Source organism: Malaya genurostris, chromosome 3, assembly GCF_030247185.1.
Source record: "Malaya genurostris strain Urasoe2022 chromosome 3, Malgen_1.1, whole genome shotgun sequence".
Taxonomy (NCBI): Eukaryota; Metazoa; Arthropoda; class Insecta; order Diptera; family Culicidae; genus Malaya; species Malaya genurostris.
This window is the reverse complement of record NC_080572.1, coordinates 155,091,049-155,110,572: the sequence shown is the minus strand read 5'-3', so window position 1 is coordinate 155,110,572 and position 19,524 is coordinate 155,091,049. Positions and strand designations below refer to the sequence as shown.

The 19,524-nt window shown below is 40.3% G+C and overlaps 2 protein-coding genes across 3 annotated transcripts in view; both read left to right on the top strand.

Moving 5' to 3' along the window:
- LOC131436446 (beta-alanine transporter) overlaps positions 1-19,524 on the top strand; it is a 313,533-nt gene that overhangs the window by 26,983 nt on the left and 267,026 nt on the right. The window lies entirely within an intron of this gene.
- On the top strand, positions 625-7,211 carry LOC131436445 (uncharacterized). The gene is made up of 2 exons (XM_058605166.1): positions 625-3,065; positions 3,157-7,211. The coding sequence occupies exon 2, from the start codon at positions 3,180-3,182 to the stop codon at positions 7,209-7,211; it is 4,032 nt and encodes a 1,343-aa protein (XP_058461149.1). The 5' UTR covers positions 625-3,065; positions 3,157-3,179.

The window sequence follows — 19,524 nt, the reverse complement described above, 5'->3', positions numbered from 1 at the left end:
TAAGATCTTAAAGATGATTCTAAATCTACCCCCTTGGACAAGGACTAGTGAAGTACATGAGATGGCCTCCCTGGATATTCTAAAACAAAAAGATTGGTGGGTAATGTCAGAGACATAACTGGGTGTCGTGAGTACGAAAACAACTGACATGCTTCCTTAATACTTCCGAATATCAATTAGTTGATCAATTGTATGAATTATGCAAGCATTCCTCATTTTTAAATTTTTCGCAAAAACAAAGAGGGCTTCACTTGATCTCGATTATTGTTAATTCCACACAGCGAAAAGTGCATAAATCTAACCAAACTGTTCTAGATTTGCATTAAACTGAGGATATTTATCTTCGATTTGCGAGTAAAAAATCCTAATAGTTCTTTAGAAAACTTTTTGAGTCATTAGAACGGCTGAACGTAGTGGAACCCACTACGATACTAAGCACTGTTCGCAACATTTTTCTCGAACGATTTGTTGTACAGCAGCAGATATTTTTTTCTCTATCCCAGAACGCGTTCTGATTGGTTGGTGTTGACATGGGTCAAATGAGACAGGTTTTTCAATAGTGTACTATTGAAATACTTCAATGCTGTTGCTACACCTGTTTAAGTTGAAAAATTTCGATTCTATTGGTAGTTAGATTATATAAATCCTTTCACAGATGACTGAGCTATGAGCTTTTAAATTACGAGAAAGGTAAACGCGCCTTATTAATTATCCTCTTTGATACTCGTTTATAGCAAACATTTCAGGAAAGTTTATTTTGAATTATTTGAGATTATGTCACACACAGGGCTGGCAATAATCAACTCCCTACTTCATCATCACCGAGTTCAGCTCACCTGCAAATCGGTTTCAGAAGCATCGCTGAGCGAGTTGAGTAACTGGGTAACCATTTGTGTAGAGAAAACATCGTCTCAACATCGTAGTGTCAAGCAATCAGCAGATGAGCGCTGAGTGCACATCAAATATTAGAACCCACTGAGAGACGATTTGTGAGTTGTGATTTGATGTGTTTGTACATCAACACATTGAATCAGATTCTTGTGAGACTGTCTCGCTTGTATTCCCCATCCAACAGAGTTGCCATGGGCGGCCAACGTTCGAATCGATGCCATTTCAATCCAATTCTCAAGACATGTTTTCGTAGGCTGGAAAACGAATTCGGTTTTAGTAGCCAGTTGTGTTTAGCTCGAGACATGAAATTCAATCGCTACGGAACATCACGCTACGATTCGACTTTTGTTTTCGTACATTAATGCACGTGCTCGTTTTGAGTACCAGAAAAACAAAACCGAAAAGCTGGGTCGTGTTGGCAGCTCTGTGGTTTAGGCATACACTCACCGGTGTAGCTCGGTACGGTGATGCCAAACTCAGTACTCACTTTTTAAAACTAGGAATGAGAGTTAAATGCTATGAAATCAAAACTGAGAACCATCAATACCATCATAATTTGATGTCAGCGGTGCTCTGTATAGGTGAGTGTGTTTGCTTAGATCAGCGATGAGTTTCATCTTTACCATCATTTTACGGATTGCATCGTAAATCATGAGGTGAGCTGATTAATAGAAAAAATCGAATCTTATGAGCGAGTTTTTGCCACCCTTGGTCACACAACTGATAATTTTATCATTAAATTATGATCATATTACCGATGGCATGTAGCAAAAATTATGTTGATTCGTTAGATACAACAAGAGATATCCACGATCAAAAACTATTCACTCTCTCAGAGGGTAAATTTTGAAAAGGCGCCCCATAGTAAAGTAAGTCGTATTCACGAAAAAATTCGAACAATACTGCACAAAATTTGGCGAGAGGTGCTCAATCTCTGTAATACAATTAATTCAAAATGCGTACGTATTAGGTTAGGGATAGTTATAGGTGGGTAAATATTTTAATAATAAATAAAATATATTGTTGATTTGTATACTAAATTTGGCCGCACTGCGTGTGATAATTATTTCTCACATGAGATTGGTGCTAACGGGCGACGGTGAGATAACAATTATGGCCCTTCTGGCAACTAGGTTTTCTGATCACGATCGATAATATAGCGCTCCCGCTCGCTCCGATCAGTCAGTAGAAATTTAACTAGTGAAGCGAGCAGATCGCACTGTGAACAGTCCCGCAGAAAAGTAATAAAGTGAAGTTTAATTTGTTTCAATGAAGTGTAATTCGTATGTTCTGAAATAAATTACTTGTTAAACTTGGAAGAGATTTACTTACCTGTGCTGCAGTGATCCGAAGTACTTACCTGTGTAGAACTGTTGACCTGAAAGGTAAAATTACTTGCCTGTTTGTGCGCGAATCCACTGCTGGTACATAGCGATTTTCTGCTGCTGGCTGCTGCTTTTCGGTGCACCGTAAGCATACCTGTGGAACGGCGAATAGGGTAATGTACCAATTGCTGCTTGTGCTGTTCGGAGAAATTCTGGTGGCAAAAGAAGATAATCGCAACGTAGGGTAAGCGACATCATAATTTGGTGCCGTGACCAGGATTTTTCGTTACTCGGACCGTTTTTTCTTGACGTCGCCATTTTGGACGCTGGTTTGAAAGCGATACTTCAAGTTTTTGGATCCTGATTGCTGATAATTCATTATACAAGGCTCAATTTATTGGGCATCAGGTAAAGAGCTGTCCAATGCACTCCGCGGGTATCACAGGTGCCCTTTAGATGCTTTCTTTTTTTCTTTGCATGCTTTAACAATACGAATTGTTCCTGATTCGGCCATTGCTACTATTCATTGCGGAGCTTGGCTTGCTTCGAAGCGCCATTTTGCTGTTGAACAATTGGACCATTGTTACCCGTGGCGTCCCAAGTTGCGGCGTGAATCACTCCAGTTACACGTGGCCTGTTTTCTATTGTTGCTGTGGTGTACCTGTTTGTTGGCCATTCCAGTTACCATCGGACGATTTTGGGAGCTATTTCTGCCTTTATGGTTTTGTGCTCATTCCTGCTTGAGTGTTGCGCGTGAGTCGGCAGTTTCGGAGGATTTTGGCTCGGTTGGTGTTGCGGCAGGTTCCAGTTGGCTGTATATAATACAAGGCATTGCTTGCCTTGGAACAGGTGAGCACCTTTCCAAGCCTTTTGTTACATTTTTGTGGGTCTACTTGTGGTCTTTGATCGACAGGTCGGACATCTTTTCGGACACGTGCAGTATTCAACGTTCTGCTTCATACAATGGCGGAGGAGCATTCCAGAAACCAGCTGCTTCACCGACGAGAAACTCTTCTGGCTGCTCCGGGTCGGGCAGAGGATTTTGATGCAGCATACGATGCACATCGTGATCAGGGTCAGGTATCATTGAGGCTGGAATACCTGAACGGAGTATGGAGCAACCTCGAGTCGGTACAGGCACAGCTTGAGGACATCGAGATTACCGATGAAGGTAGGACAGAGCATGCAGCTGTTCGAGCTGAATTTGAACCACGTCTCTTTACAATAAAGGCAAGTCTAATGTCAAAACTTTCTCCTATTCCTAATGATCGTAGCCCTGTACCCCCTCACGTTTCTTCCACTCTCTCTGGTATCAAGTTGCCAACGATTTCTTTGCCCGAATTCGATGGAGATTATATGCAATGGCTTGCATTCCACGATACATTCTTGGCGCTTATCCATTCTAATCCGGATGTCCCGGATATTCAGAAATTTCATTATCTGCGGGCGGCTATCAAGGGCGAAGCTGCTCAATTGATTGAATCCATTGGAATTAGTTCTGCCAACTACCTGCTAGCTTGGCAAACGTTGGAAAATCGATATTCGAATGATTACCTTTTACGGAAACGTCATCTTCAGGCACTCTTCGACATTCCACGCATGAAGAAGGAGTCCGCTGCCTCGTTACACGGACTAGTTGATGAGTTCGAGCGGCATACAAAGATTTTGCATCAACTGGGAGAGCCTACCGATACTTGGAGCAGCATTCTGGAGCATCTACTGTGTATGCGCTTACACGACGACACGTTGAAGGCGTGGGAGGATCATGCGTCGACCGTAGCGAACCCGGACTACGCCTGCATCATTGATTTCCTGCAACGAAGAACTCGGGTGCTGGAATCAATCTCCGTCAACCACCACTCAACAGAATCAGCTTCAAGTTCTGGCAGTTCATCTCATACACTGAAAAGGAACCATTTCCATTCACAGTTTCGCCTTACTTCGTGTGCCTCTACTGCTGGTTCTGGGGAAAAGTGCATTGCTTGTAGCCAATCGCATTCCTTAGTGAAATGCCAGAAATTTATTCGTTTATCAACAAATGAACTTCAACAGTTTGTCATTTCGAAACGCTTATGCCACAACTGCTTGAAAATTGGTCATTTTGTTCGCAATTGTCCCTCCAAATTCAGCTGTCGTAAGTGCAACAGTCGTCATCACACGCTTCTGCATTTCGGTCAGCCAGACAGTTCTCCAAGAAGCAATAGGGAAGGAATTTCGTCTAGCGCAAGTGCTACCGCCTCTGGTACGCCATCTAGTGGGCCTTCTACGAGTGAATTGTCTACACAGTTAACTGTTGCCGCTACTGAAGATACACCAGTGATCGAAGTCAGTTCTACTCTTCAGTATCCCCGAGAAGATGTCTTTCTGCTTACCGTCGTCGTTAAGGTCGTTGACGCTTTCGGTGTTGAACATCTAGCTCGTGCGCTTTTGGATAGTGCGTCTCAGCCGAATCTCATCACGAATCCTATGACACAAATTCTGCGTTTACGGAGACAGCATGTGAACATCACCGTTCAGGGAGCTGGTAAGCTGTCCAAACCAGTACGTGAATCGGTTTTCGCTCAAGTATTTTCAAGAAAGGGAGACTTCTCGTGTGGTGTGAATTTCCTAGTGATGGAAAATGTTACGGCCAATCTCCCTTCGCAAAATATCTCGACCGAGGGATGGAAGATACCGAAGGAACTGTTTCTAGCAGACCCCGCTTTCAACAAAAGTCAACCGATCGATATGGTTCTGGGTGCTCGACACTTCTATTCATTCTTTCCCAGCGCTGCACGCATTCAGCTTGACAGTAACCTTCCGCTTTTGGTTGACAGTGTCTTTGGCTGGATCATTGCGGGTTCTGCTATCTCGTATTCCAACGATCAGATTACTACTTCATCCACTTCGTGCGATGCAGCCGTTGTTTCAATGATTTCACTGGAAGATTGTCTGGAAAAGTTTTGGAAGACCGAAGAACTGGCAAACAACGATAGTTATTCAATAGAGGAACGGCATTGCGAGTCATTGTATCAGTCTACCGTATCTAGGAACCCCGAAGGCCGGTATGTAGTTCGCTACCCCCGGAAACCCGATTTCGATGCAATGTTAGGCGAATCCCGAAGCAACGCTCAACGACGTTTCGAGTACCTGGAAAAGCGTTTGGAACGAAATCCGCATCTAAGAGACGATTATCATCAGTTTATGCGAGAGCATCTCGCCCTCGGCCACATGCGACTGGTCGTAAAGGACGACGAACGAAACTCTCAAGTCTACTATCTACCTCACCATCCCGTAATTAAGGAAGCAAGTTCTACGACTAAGCTCAGAGTCGTGTTTGACGGATCTGCGAAGACTTCTACCGGCTTCTCTCTCAACGAAGCTCTTTGCGTCGGCCCTGTGGTGCAGGAAGATTTGCTGAACATCATCTTGCGGTTTCGAACTTTTCCTATCGCTCTCGTCGGAGATATTGCTAAAATGTACAGACAGGTACTGGTACATTCGGACGACACTCCGCTGCAGCGTATTTTGTGGCGATTCTCAAAACAGTGTCCAGTACAGACTTACGAACTCCTGACTGTTACCTACGGCTTAGGACCATCCTCGTTCCTAGCAACCCGGACTCTTCACCAGTTGGCAGATGATAAAGGTGACCAACATTCTGTTGGAAGTCAGGCATTAAGAAAAGGTTTCTACGTTGACGATTTCATCGGTGGAGCTGAAACTGTTGAAGAAGCTATTCTTCTACGATCAGAATTGAATGATTTATTGCAAAAGGGAGGATTCGAACTTCGGAAATGGACATCTAACCGGCTAGAAGTCCTGAAAGGTCTCAACGATGACCAGATTGGCACGCAATCCACATTGCACTTTAGTCCCCACGAAACCATCAAAGCGCTTGGAATAAGTTGGGAGCCTGAAGCAGATTGCCTTCGCTTTGATTCGCAGATTCGAACAAATCCTGTTCTACCAACTAAAAGGTCTATTCTTTCAGACATCGCTAAGTTGTTTGATCCTCTCGGACTCATCGCACCCGTCATTGTAAGGGCAAAGATCTTAATGCAAGAGCTATGGTTGCTGTCCTGTGGTTGGGATGATCCAGTTCCTGAACCAATAAAATCAAAATGGGAAAATTACCACCGAGAATTGACAAAAATAAGCAAACATCGGATCGACAGATATGCGCTACTTCCCGGTTCCGATATTCAATTGCATACTTTCGCAGATGCTTCCCAAGCAGCATATGGAGCATGCACGTACGCTCGCTGTGTGAACAGCCAAGGAATAGTTCGAATTCAGCTTCTGGCATCGAAATCCCGAGTAGCCCCGTTGAAACGAATTACCATCGCCCGTTTGGAACTGTGCGCAGCCGTACTTGCGGCTCATTTACACGCCCGGATTAAAAATGCTATTGACGTTGATGTTCGTACTTCTTATTTCTGGTCAGATTCGGCAGTAACTCTGCAGTGGCTGCAATCACCCCCGAACGTTTGGCCCACTTTCGTTGCCAATCGGGTCTCGGAAATACAACAGTTCACGCACGGTTGCCAGTGGAAGCACGTTTCCGGAATTGAAAACCCTGCCGATTTGGTTTCCCGTGGTATGTCGGTCGACGATTTTCTCAAAAGCGCTTTATGGAAATGCGGTCCAAGTTGGTTGCCTTCGCCACCGCAAGATTGGCCAATTTCGGTTCCACTTGGCGTGACCGCGGACGACCTGGAGTTAAAAACTACCGTAGCCGTAACTCAAACAACTTCAACTATTCACCCATGGTTTTTACGCTGGTCTTCCTACAGTCGGCTTCTTCACGTCATCGGATACTGCTTGCGATTCATCGCCAACACTCGTTCGAAGTCACGAACTCAGCCTTCACAATCATCTTCGTCCTTAGGCCAATCACTAACTGTTGCAGAACTTGCCAAATCCAAAACAGTCCTCACTCGACTCGCTCAGCATGATGGATATGCTGCTGAAATCAGACAGCTGGAAAAGGGAAACTCTGTATCGAAACAATAACATTCGCCAAATGAACCCATTCATTGACCAAGAGAGAGTGTTGAGGGTGGGAGGTCGCTTAAATTTAGCCCAATTGCCTTACCAAGCAAAACATCCGTCCCTAATTCCTAACAATCATCCTTTCACTCGCCTAATTGCTGAACATTTTCATCGTAAATTACTTCACGGCGGCGGGCGGCTACTGATCAGTGCCATTCGCGAAGAATTCTGGCCCCCAAACGGCCGTAGACTGGTTCACAACATCGTAAGAAATTGCTTTCGTTGCAATCGCGTCAATCCGATACCTGCCCAACAGCAAATTGGTCAATTACCTGTACAGCGCGTCATCCCAAGCCGACCATTCAGCATCACAGTCGTCGATTATGCCGGCCCGCTGTATCTGCTACCGATACACAAACGTGCTTCACCTGCAAAAACTTACTTGTGCCTTTTCGTATGTTTTTCCACCAAAGCAGTACACCTTGAGTTAGTCAGCGATCTTTCTACTCAAGCCTTTTTATGCTCTCTTCGACGCTTCATCGCGCGTCGTGGTTGTCCTGCTCACCTACACTCAGACAACGGTAAAAATTTTGAGGGAGCGAAAAACGAACTGATCGAATTATTCGCCAGATTTAAAAACCGATCAGAACAAGCCGAAATAATCTCTGCCTGTGCTGAGCAAGGTATCACCTGGCATCTAACACCACCCAAAGCCCCTCACTTTGGTGGTTTGTGGGAGGCAGCCATCAAGGTAGCGAAAAGGCATCTCTATCGCCAACCCGGATCGTCCCGCCTCACGTTCAAAGATATGTGCACAGTGCTCGCACAGATTGAAGCAATCATGAACAGCCGACCTCTGCTTCCACTCACCGAAGACCCCAACGATTTGGCTGCATAAACTCCAGCGCATTTTCTCATCGGTTCGTCACTGCATGCCCTGCCCGACCCAGATCTACAAAGTATACCAGCAAACAGACTTGATCACTACCAGCAGCTGCAAGTGCATGTGCAGCGCTTTTGGACACACTGGAAAAAGGAGTACTTACAGGAGCTACTAAAAGACACCCGTGGCTGGCAACGCAATGACGACATAATTCCGGGTAAATTAGTCATCGTAGTAGACGAACTTCAACCGCCGATTCGATGGCTTCTTGCTCGCATCGAATCAATTTTGCCCGGTAGAGATCAGTTAACTCGCGTAGTACAACTTCGCACTGCTCGCGGAATCATCACTCGTCCCATCGCAAAAATCTGCATGTTACCTGATTCTACGACAGTCCCTACAAGCGAAAAATCACCAGTAAACAACAACGATGCATCAACTGTCCAAAGGAGTTCGGATATAACTTTAGTTTAAGTAAAACACTAAATTTAACACTTGAAATGTAAAGATAAATTTATTTGTACACTAGCTATAAGTCTATGTTACGTGTTTAGATTTTCTATGTTGAACATAATTGTTCAAGGCGGCGGGTATGTTGATTTGTATACTAAATTTGGCCGCACTGCGTGTGATAATTATTTCTCACATGAGATTGGTGCTAACGGGCGACGGTGAGATAACAATTATGGCCCTTCTGGCAACTAGGTTTTCTGATCACGATCGATAATATAGCGCTCCCGCTCGCTCCGATCAGTCAGTAGAAATTTAACTAGTGAAGCGAGCAGATCGCACTGTGAACAGTCCCACAGAAAAGTAATAAAGTGAAGTTTAATTTGTTTCAATGAAGTGTAATTCGTATGTTCTGAAATAAATTACTTGTTAAACTTGGAAGAGATTTACTTACCTGTGCTGCAGTGATCCGAAGTACTTACCTGTGTAGAACTGTTGACCTGAAAGGTAAAATTACTTGCCTGTTTGTGCGCGAATCCACTGCTGGTACATAGCGATTTCCTGCTGCTGGCTGCTGCTTTTCGGTGCACCGTAAGCATACCTGTGGAACGGCGAATAGGGTAATGTACCTATTGCTGCTTGTGCCGTTCGGAAAAATTCTGGTGGCAAAAGAAGATAATCACAACGTAGGGTAAGCGACATCATATATATTATGATTAATCAGTAGTATTTAAAACAAGAGTGACTAAAACACCTATTATTAATAACGAATCGTATGAACAACAAAGATGAAAGACCAAAAGGTCAAAACACTTGTACTGTAAAACGTTGATGTACTACACAACAATATGATTAATAAACAGATATTTATGCAAAAAAAAAACATTCTTTCAATAAATTAAAAAACCTGACACACTGAAGAAGAATACAAGTAGTATTCGTAGTATTAAAGTGCTGTGACATACACAGCGTATGTGTATAATGATGTGATATACTTATAGCAGAATTAAATGGTAGGTAATTAAAAATTTTATCCTAGTGAAATTATTCTGTTCAAAAACTCAAACACTGATAAGTCTGGCACATTGCCTAAATTTAAATCGCATGAGAAGCCCAGACAAAATGAAAGAAATTCTTCAAAACTTAATAGCCCCCAATTTCGAAGTAATTCTAGGAACTGAAACTGGCTGGGATGAAAGTGTCAGAAGCGAAGAAGTATTTGGAAATAACTTTATTGTATTTCGGCACGACCGAAATTTATCTCTTTGTCTGAAAAAAATCTGGAGGTAGAGTCCTCATAGCCATTAACTCTTGCTCCACTTCTGCAAAAAGTAGAGCCTCAATATCGGGTGAAATTCATATTTTCTGCTTCATCTACTTCCCCCTCGAAAAATCAAACAAATCATCTTTTGAATTATTCTTTCAATATTTAGACACAATCATTTCGAATGTGGAACCTGAAATAAAGCTTCATATTTTCGGCGACTTTAACCAACGTAATGCGTACATAATTTCTGATATTGAAGATAAATTCATCTTACTTCCAATCGTAGGAGAAAATGAAATATTGCATTGCTCTTTCGACAAAATTTTGGTCTGCATCTAGTAAACTCCGTAAAAAATCGACAAAATGAATCTAAATGAATTAAGATCTTCTTTTCAAAAAAGGCGGGTGGGTAATGTCAGAGACATAACTGGATGTCGTGAATACGAAAACAAATGACATGTTCCTTAACACTTCCGAATATCAATTAGTTGATCAATTGTATGAATTATGCAAGCATTCCCCTTTTCCATATTTTTCACAAAAACAAAGAAGGCTTCACTTGAACTCGATTACTGTGAATTTCACACAGCGAAAAGTGCAAAAATCTAACCAAACTGTTCTACATTTGCACTAAACTGATGATATTTTCTTTCGATTTGCGAACAACACATCCTAATAGTTCTTCAGAAAACTTTTAGAGCCATTAGAACGGCTGATTTTTTATAATGCTCTCCAACGTTGCTTTTTCATCCATCGAAATGACTGGCAGCTGTGACGTAATCGCTCTTGTCGGAAGCGAAACTAGCTGTGCAGACGACACAAAACACATCTGCTCGCAGTGGCGATAGAATCCAAACTGATTCAATTTTTGCATAATTTTTTTTGTCGTGAATACGACTTACTTTACTATGGGGCGCCTTTTCAAAATTTACCTTCTGAGAGAGTGATAAGTTTTTGATCGTGAATATCTTCTGTTGTATCTAATGAATCAACATAATTCTTGCAACATGCCATCGGAAATATGATCACAATTTAATGATAAAATTTGCAGTTGTGTGACATAATCTTAAATAGTTCAAAATTAAACTTTTTATAAATATTTGGTACAAACGAGTGTCAAAGAGGATAATTCATATGGCGCGTTTGCCTTTCTCGTATTTTGGGAGCTCATAGCTCAGTGATCTGTAGAAGGATTTATATAATCTAACTACCAATAGAATCGAAAATTTTCAACTTGAACGTGTATTGCAACAACATTGAAGTTTTTCAATAGTACACTATTGAAAAACCTGTTTGATTTAACCCATGACAGCACCAGCCAATCAGAACGCGAGATGTCTGCATCTATACAAGAGCATCCATATAAAAGTTGAGTGCTTCATTTTTCCTACCATTTGCTGAGCATCTGCTCCCGAAACAAGACACACGAGAGCAACATCGTGGACCTGTCGTCTCACTGTTTCCCGTTCTGCGTACAGGAAAGGAATTCTAACAAAGGTGATGTGAAAAATAGCATTTAAGTTAAAGCAGCTACTCTGAACGTACGGGACGATAACAGCGAAAACCGGGTGAAAGGAAGCCGAAAATTCCAGCAAGCAAGGCCCATTCAAATAGCACTTTTAAGTGCTAAAAATAATCATAAAGAACTAGTTGAATTTTGTCACTTTCCTACCATTTTCCGAGCAACTGTTGCCGAAACAACGAGAAGTTGAATTAATTTGCAGCGTCACTAACACATTCAATTACGAACGGCAATGCGAAAGAAGAAGTGATGATGTTGAATACATCTTTATACTAGTATACTTTATACAAATTGTTAGAACAAATGTTTCCACTTGATTTGCGCATTCTACTTTCCAGGCGTATCAGAACTGGCTAAATTTAAAGCAATCCTAAATATTTCTTTATCACAGTGTGTGGTCGTCCTGAAAAGGACGGGGTTTTCAAATCCTCGTCGTTACGGATGGCCAGCTGCAGATGGCGAGGGATGATTTTCGTTTTCTTGTTGTCACGGGCAGCGTTACCGGCTAATTCCAACACTTCGGCAGCCAAGTACTCCATCACTGCCGCCAGATAGGCTGGTGCACCGGCACCGACATGCTCGGCGAGGTTTCCCTTCCGGAGCAGACGATGAATTCTGCCAACTGGGAACTGCAGACCAGCACGGTTTAAGCGGGACTTTGCCTTGCCCTTAACTGTTCCTCCTGTATACGTGTTTCTGCATCGAAATCCCACAAGATACTGTTAAGAGCTAGACAGCCAATTCAATATTACTAGCTGCCGCTCTGCTAACTCTCTCTTTTATATCGTCTCACTGTTTCCCGTTCTGCGTAAAGGAAAGGAATTCTAACATATGGGTGGTCCTTACACCATTACCAATAGCAGGTATAAAATAAAATGTGATGTGAGAAATAACATCATTTAAGTTAAAGCAGCTACTCTGAACGTACGGGACGCTGTCAGCACGATGATAGCGAAAACCGGGTGAAAGGAAGCCGAAAATTCTAGCAAGCAAGGCCCATTCAAATAGCACTTTTAAGTGCTAAAAATAATCATAAAGAACTAGTTGAATTTTGTCACTTTCCTACCATTTTCCGAGCAACTGTTGCCGAAACAACGAGAAGTTGAATTAATTTGCACCGTCACTAACACATTCAATTACGAACGGCAATGCGAAAGAAGAAGTGATGATGTTGAATACATCTTTATACTAGTATACAAATATGCCGTGCGAAAGAGTTGCCACGTACAGATCAATATGTGTTTCTTTTTGTCGTGAATTCTTTATTTTGTCGTGAATTCTTTAGGATGGGGCGCTTTTTGGTCGTGATATCTAACACATTCAATTACGACAGTAACGCTGTTTCGCAATACGAAAAAGAAAATTTTGTGTTAGAAACATCTTTATACAAGTATGGGTGTCGTCTCGAAATATGCCGTGCGAAATAAGGTTGCCACATATACAGATTACTCCTGAACAATACAGACTTAAATGTTGCGAAAAGAAAATAATTCTTAACACTGTACCCTCTCAGAGAGAAAGAGAGATAAGTTTTTAACTTGAGTAATTAATACATAGTGCTGAACTCCAGCGTTGCCAGGTTGCCAGATTTATCTGACAAATGCCAGATTTTTTTCGCTTCGCCACACTCAAACTCACCAGATCTTTTACCAGATTTTCCAAATTTTCCCAGATTTTCCAAATTTTCCTAGATTTTGTCAGATCTCGCAAGATCTTTACGGTTTTGGCCTCGATACGACAGGTGGTGAGAATGAAGCCCGGTCAAAAGTTCTTTATATATAGTAGATCCAGACAAATCCAGATAAATTTTTGAGTCAGATACAGATTTTTGAAAAAATAACCTGACAACTCTGCTGAACTCTTCAACTGAAGGCAAATAGCGATTCCTCATTCTGGATACAGCTTTCATTGAAAGTGCTTGTTATGGCGCGATCACGGTATCTTCAGGCAAAATATCTTGCTAACCATCGCAAGAGGAAGCGACAGGTGCCTCCATCGGAACCTACTGAAGAAGAACCGAGTCGTCTTTTGAGACGAGTGCGTCAGGAAGGAGCAGTGTCCAGTGATGGCCTGGAAGCGCCAATCGAGTCGTTGAGTGCTGGAGTGAGCGGGATTCAAAATCCGGTTTCGATTGGAAGCCGATCTGGTATGTTTATGTTAAATTTTACTATCATGTCTGGCATATTTTCTAATATAGTTATTGATTATAACGGTTTGTTTACTTATCTTGAATATACTTCTGATGTGTTGTTTTTAATCATTGTTAGTTTCTCTCTATTTTGAATTCGTGCCAGATTTTTCAATACTAATTATGAAGTGCTAGTGATAATATTACGGATAGCGGAGTTAAAGTGCTTGATATATTCCAATAATTTTCTATCTTGGTGATTAGCTTGATTCTGTGCTGAAGAATCGATATTTCGAATGATTGATTTTATTATTTTAAAATTTATGAAATATGTTAATTATTATTAGTATTATTACATAATAATAATAATAATAATAATAATAATTGGCTCTTACTGGAGAATCAAAAGTCTTCGTACTTAAAAGTTTTCGAAAAATAAACTACAAATTTGTTGTACCTAGCCTATATTAGAATATTAAAAAGAAATAGTTTCAAGTTCAGAACATACAGTTTCGGTATCAGAGTGCAATGTATGATAATTTGTGTGTGTGTGTGTGTGTGTGTGTGTGTGTGTGTGTATGCGTGTGTGTGTGTGTGCGTATGTGTGTGTGAATGTGTGAATGTGCGTATGTGTGTACGTAACGTTACGTGCGTTAACTTTTCTCGGAGATGGCTGAACCGATTTTCACAAACTTAGGTCTTGTGGTCCCATACATAATTCCTGAATTTCATCTGGATCCGGAAATATAGGGTAAAGCGTGTTAAAAATTTTATACCATCACTGAAAAGGGCGAAAAACCGTAAAAAAGTTTTCTAAATCGACCTCGAAACTTCGATAGTTTTTATCAGTAGCCGGTCAAACAAATCGATTTCGGTTATTCTTTTAAGAATCGAAGGAAATTTTTTTGAAGAATACCACAGTATTATATATGATAGTATGATTGATATGAAAAAGGGCATCATTACACCACTAGGTGGATTAAAACAGGTTTTTTTTTATTTCTTTATAGATATGATGTGTATTTATGAAAGGGCTGATCGTGAGTTCAAAAAGCGATTTACTGATAATGAGTTTGGTGTAGTGTGTAGCGTTTGCGATCGATTATGGTTTCGAAATGACTTGAAAACTATTAACAGAGATGAGGAAAATTTGCTTATCACATTGGCTTCTTTTGAATCCACAGATAACTTTAGAGCATGTCAAACATGCCGAAGCAGTTTGAAACGTGGGGTTATACCAAACCTAGCGAAAACGAATGGTTTTGTATATCCCACTCGTCCGCTAGATCTACCTCCACTGGATCCCATAAGTGAGAGACTCATCTCACCAAGGATACCTTTTATGCAAATTCGCCGTTTGCGTCACGCAGCAGGTAGTCATTCAATTATGGGACAAATTATTAATGTCCCAGTAGATGTTTCTGAAATGGTTCGCGTGCTTCCTAGAAACATTGATGATGATTATGCATTCAATGTTAGCATTAAGAAGCATTCGATTCATAAATCATCCTATTTGAATGGATTCGTTAAAAAAGTTACTGTGAAAAAGTGGCTTATGTATCTTGTTGATACTCCATTATACCGTCGTTACAATATAGTAATCAATCAAGATCAATTAAACCAGTTTGGTGACTCCTCGTCAGTAATACTTGATCCTGACGAGCTTGAATCTATTGATTCTCAAAGTGATTTTGAGCTTTTGATTGGGCAACAACAAACGCTCCTTTGGAATGAAGACCAGTGTTTGGAAATTGCGCCTGCTCAGAATAGAATTCCTCTGTCAATAATATATGATGAGTTTGCGGAAGAACTCTCATTTCCAGATATTTATTTTGGACATCCACGCACTTTCAGGACTGATCTTCATGTTACACCATTTATGATGGCTACAAGTGAACTCAGGCGCCAGGATAGGCGAGGTGCCAAACCGAAACACCTATTGTATATGGCGGCAAAAATTATGCGACTTCGTGTTTCAGAAGGTTTGCACAGCACTTTTAAGTGCATGGGAACTGCGAATATAACTCGCGAAATGTTGAAGAACCGAGAGTTCTTGGAGACTTGCATTGAACGTAATTTATCGTTTCTCAAGTCTATCCCGAATTCAGTTCAATATTGGCAACAACGTAAGCATGATGTTTTCGCTATGATTAGACAACTTGGAAGACCAACAATATTCATGACTTTGAGTGCCAATGAAACTCGATGGCCCGAATTGTTAAAAATTTTATATAGATTTTCTGATGAACATATCGCTAATTTAGCAAACCCAGTAGATCAACTGACTGCTTTGCAGCGAGCTACACTCGTTAGTGAGGATCCAGTCACTTGTTGCATTTATTTCAATAAACTTGTTGATACCTTGCTCAACATATTATCTTCGTCAAGATTTAGTCCCTTTGGCGAATATTATGTGGTCGATTATTTCAAAAGAATAGAGTTTCAGCATCGTGGCAGTCCACATGCACACATTTTGCTTTGGTTGAACAATGATCCTAAAGAAACAATTTCAGAGGACATGCCCGCCACAGTTGAACTTATTAATAGACTTGGTTCCATCAATTCTAACAGTAAACAGGTACATAAGCATACATTTACCTGTTACAAACGGAACGAAAAGCGTTGTCGATTTAACATCCCATATTGGCCCATGGAACAAACTAGAATTATTTTGCCAATGCCATCGAATGACTCCCGTCGTAATCGGTTGATGAAAAAAGGTGAAGAAATGCGCGAAAATTTGAATATAAAAATTTATGCGACATTAGATGAATACCTTTGCGATTGTAATTGTTCATACGATGACTACTTGGATGTAATTCGTGCCTCCACACCAAGACCTATAATTCTTTTGAAACGTTCCATGGAAGAACTTTGGATCAACCCGTATAATCAATGGGTTGCAAACAAATTACTGTCAAACATGGATCTTCAATTTATTCTAGATGAATATTCATGTGCTGCATATGTTGTTGAATATGTTAATAAAACGAACAGAGGTATTAGTAACTTACATCTCGAATTAGTTAAGTTACAAGAAGAATACCCTGATCAAGATTATGCTTCATTGCTGAAAAAAGTTAGTATTAAAATGCTAAATTCAGTAGAAATGTGTGCCCAAGAAGCTGCTTGGTACTTACTACGTCAACCAATGTCAGAAGCCAGCCGGAAAGTACAATTTATACCCACCATGTGGCCACATGAACGTATAAAATCTAGGAAGCATACTAAACAAATGGACGAGGAAGGTATTGATGATGATTCTACCGATGTTTGGACGCTGAACATAGTGCAAAAATATGAAAAGCGTGCAGATCTCGATGACATTTGTTTAGCTGACTTCGTAGCGTGTTACACGAAGGATAACAGTAACACGAATTCGTATAAGAAGCGAAATGCACCTCGCATAGTGCGATGGTTGAAATATAAAATGTCTGAATTAAACGATTACAAGCGTGAAATGGTTCTTCTGTTTCTACCATTTCGAAATGGAGCTTGTGATATTCTTGATCGTAACAAGTTCATTGATTTGTATGATCAAAATAAAACTATAATATTCGACAAGTTAAAGGAATATGATTGTGATATTAAGTTGGAACAGATCGTCGAAGAATATCTTCGTGTTGCAGAAGAAAATGGAAGTGATGATCAACAAAAATCCAACGATAAACACAATGAATACGTACGGGCCATAACTATGGAGCCCAACGATGATGATATAGAACAGTTGCCTACTGGTGCTCTGTCAGCTGTCATCAAAAAACGTACCAATGTCATGAGCAAACATGACTACTCTATTCTTGGACCTGTACTTTGGCAATCACTTAATTTCTTCCCATTAGTTCAAGTTATGCGACAAGCTGATATTGAATTTTCTTCCATACTTACTAAAATTGGTAATGGTATGCCACTTACTGATTCTGAAAATGAGCGTATTGAAAGCCGCTTCCGAACAGCTGAGTGGTGTAAACAAAATGTTCCGAATGCTATACGTCTCTTCCATCGCAATATGGATGTTGAAAGATATAATACGGAAGCATTGCGTGAACGAGAGGGCTATGATTTTATTGTCAACGATGTTTTCACAGGTTATCGAAATGCGGAACAACTAGCTAGTGCTAGATTAAAGATGCATAAGATGAGCGTAGTGGAAACAGGGGGTCTACCTTATCTATTACGGTTGACGCTTGGAATGCCCTATATGATCTCAACTAACATTGATGTCGAAGATGGGCTAGTTAACGGGGCCATAGGAGAGCTTAAATTTATCGAACATGATGATGATAATCCTGATGAGCGCATTCTTCGATTATGGCTAAAATTTGAAAGTAATATTATCGGTGCCAGCTTAAAGATCAAATCTAGACCTTTGGTGTATTCTAATACAAAACTGCAATTTGATTGGGTACCTATATTAAAACGATCAGCCAATATTAAGCTTGGCAGCATCAACTGTAAAAGAATTCAATTTCCGATAGTTAGTGCATGTGCACTCACGGTTCATAAATCGCAAGGAGGTACATTTTCTGAAATTGTACTTGACTACGATAAATCTTTGGAACAACAACTAGTATATGTTGGATTGTCACGGGTGACAACAATGGATGGGCTTTACTTAACTAACCAAAAGAACATCTTCAAATTTTGGCACTCAAAGGGTAGTGATTCGCCCAGAATGATGGAACTGAGAACAGAATTAAACCGACTATCCAGTCATAAACTATCCACAATCAGTGATGTACTGTTGGATTTTATCGATATGACGAATCATGGTTTTAGCTTAATCAGTTTCAATGTTCAAAGCTTAAATGCTCATGCTTCAGATATTTCAACTGACAATATACTAACCAAAGGTAATATTTTAGCATTTAGCGAAACTTGGTTAGACAATTGTTCTGCAGTGAATATAACAGGTTACAATTGCATCGCCGAATATAAACGTTCTAATTGTAGAGCTGGTGGTGTTGCAATTTACCTAAAGGACACTGCGTCTTCGATTGCTACTGTTCATAAACTCGAACAACTTAGTGAGCAATATGACGAAAATTTGTTGTTGGCGGACAATTTCGGTGACATATGTGCAATTGATATTACTCTAAATGGTATAAAAGTATTGTTGGTTGTTCTATATATTTCGCCAGATACAACCTACAAAGAGAAGCAATTTTTCATCACACGTAATTTATTTTTATATTCACGTAAAATTACGCCGATGATAGTTGTGGGGGATTTCAATATAGATGCCTCAAAACAAGATAATATTAAATTCATTGATTTCATGAGCAACTATATGAAGTTGGATATGGAATCTGCTCCTTCACAAGCTACTACCCTTGGAGGCACATGTATTGATCTCGTATTTGCTAGGAACATCAATGTAGAAAGCCGTTGATATATATCATACTTTTCATATCACAGGCCTATTGTATCATTGATCAATCCAGCGAATTAATGTTTCCTTCATTGGAAGATTATAATCGATTGTGAACGCTACACCTACACCAACCATATCAGTATCGCACCCACGGACAACAGTTCAGCCTGGAATTAGATGACGGAAGTCAGCGGCATCCATCGAAATTCGAATTCAACTCATCACTCTCCATCACAAACGCTTTCATAAAAGGTTCTTTTCAGAGCCACCATTATTTTATTGTAAAGAACTATTCTGGATATTTCATAATATTTGTGTTTCAGAATGTTTAATGTAACTAATCTGTACTTTAGTTTAGGTGCATCGTTTCAAATTCTAGTAGTGAAAAAGGGGCGTGCTTAGATAATTCATACAATTGATCAACTAATTGATATTCGGAAGTGTTAAGGAACATGTCAGTTGTTTTCGTATTCACGACATCCAGTTATGTCTCTGACATTACCCACCCGCCTTTTTTGCATAAATATCTGTTTATTAATTTTATTTTTGTGTATTACATCAACATTTTACAGTACAAGTGTTTTGACCCTTTGGCCTTTCATCTTTGTTGTTCATACGATTCGTTATTAATATTAGGTGTTTTAGTTACTCTTGTTTTACATACTAATGTTTAATCATAATATTTATTTTATTTATTAATAAAATATCTA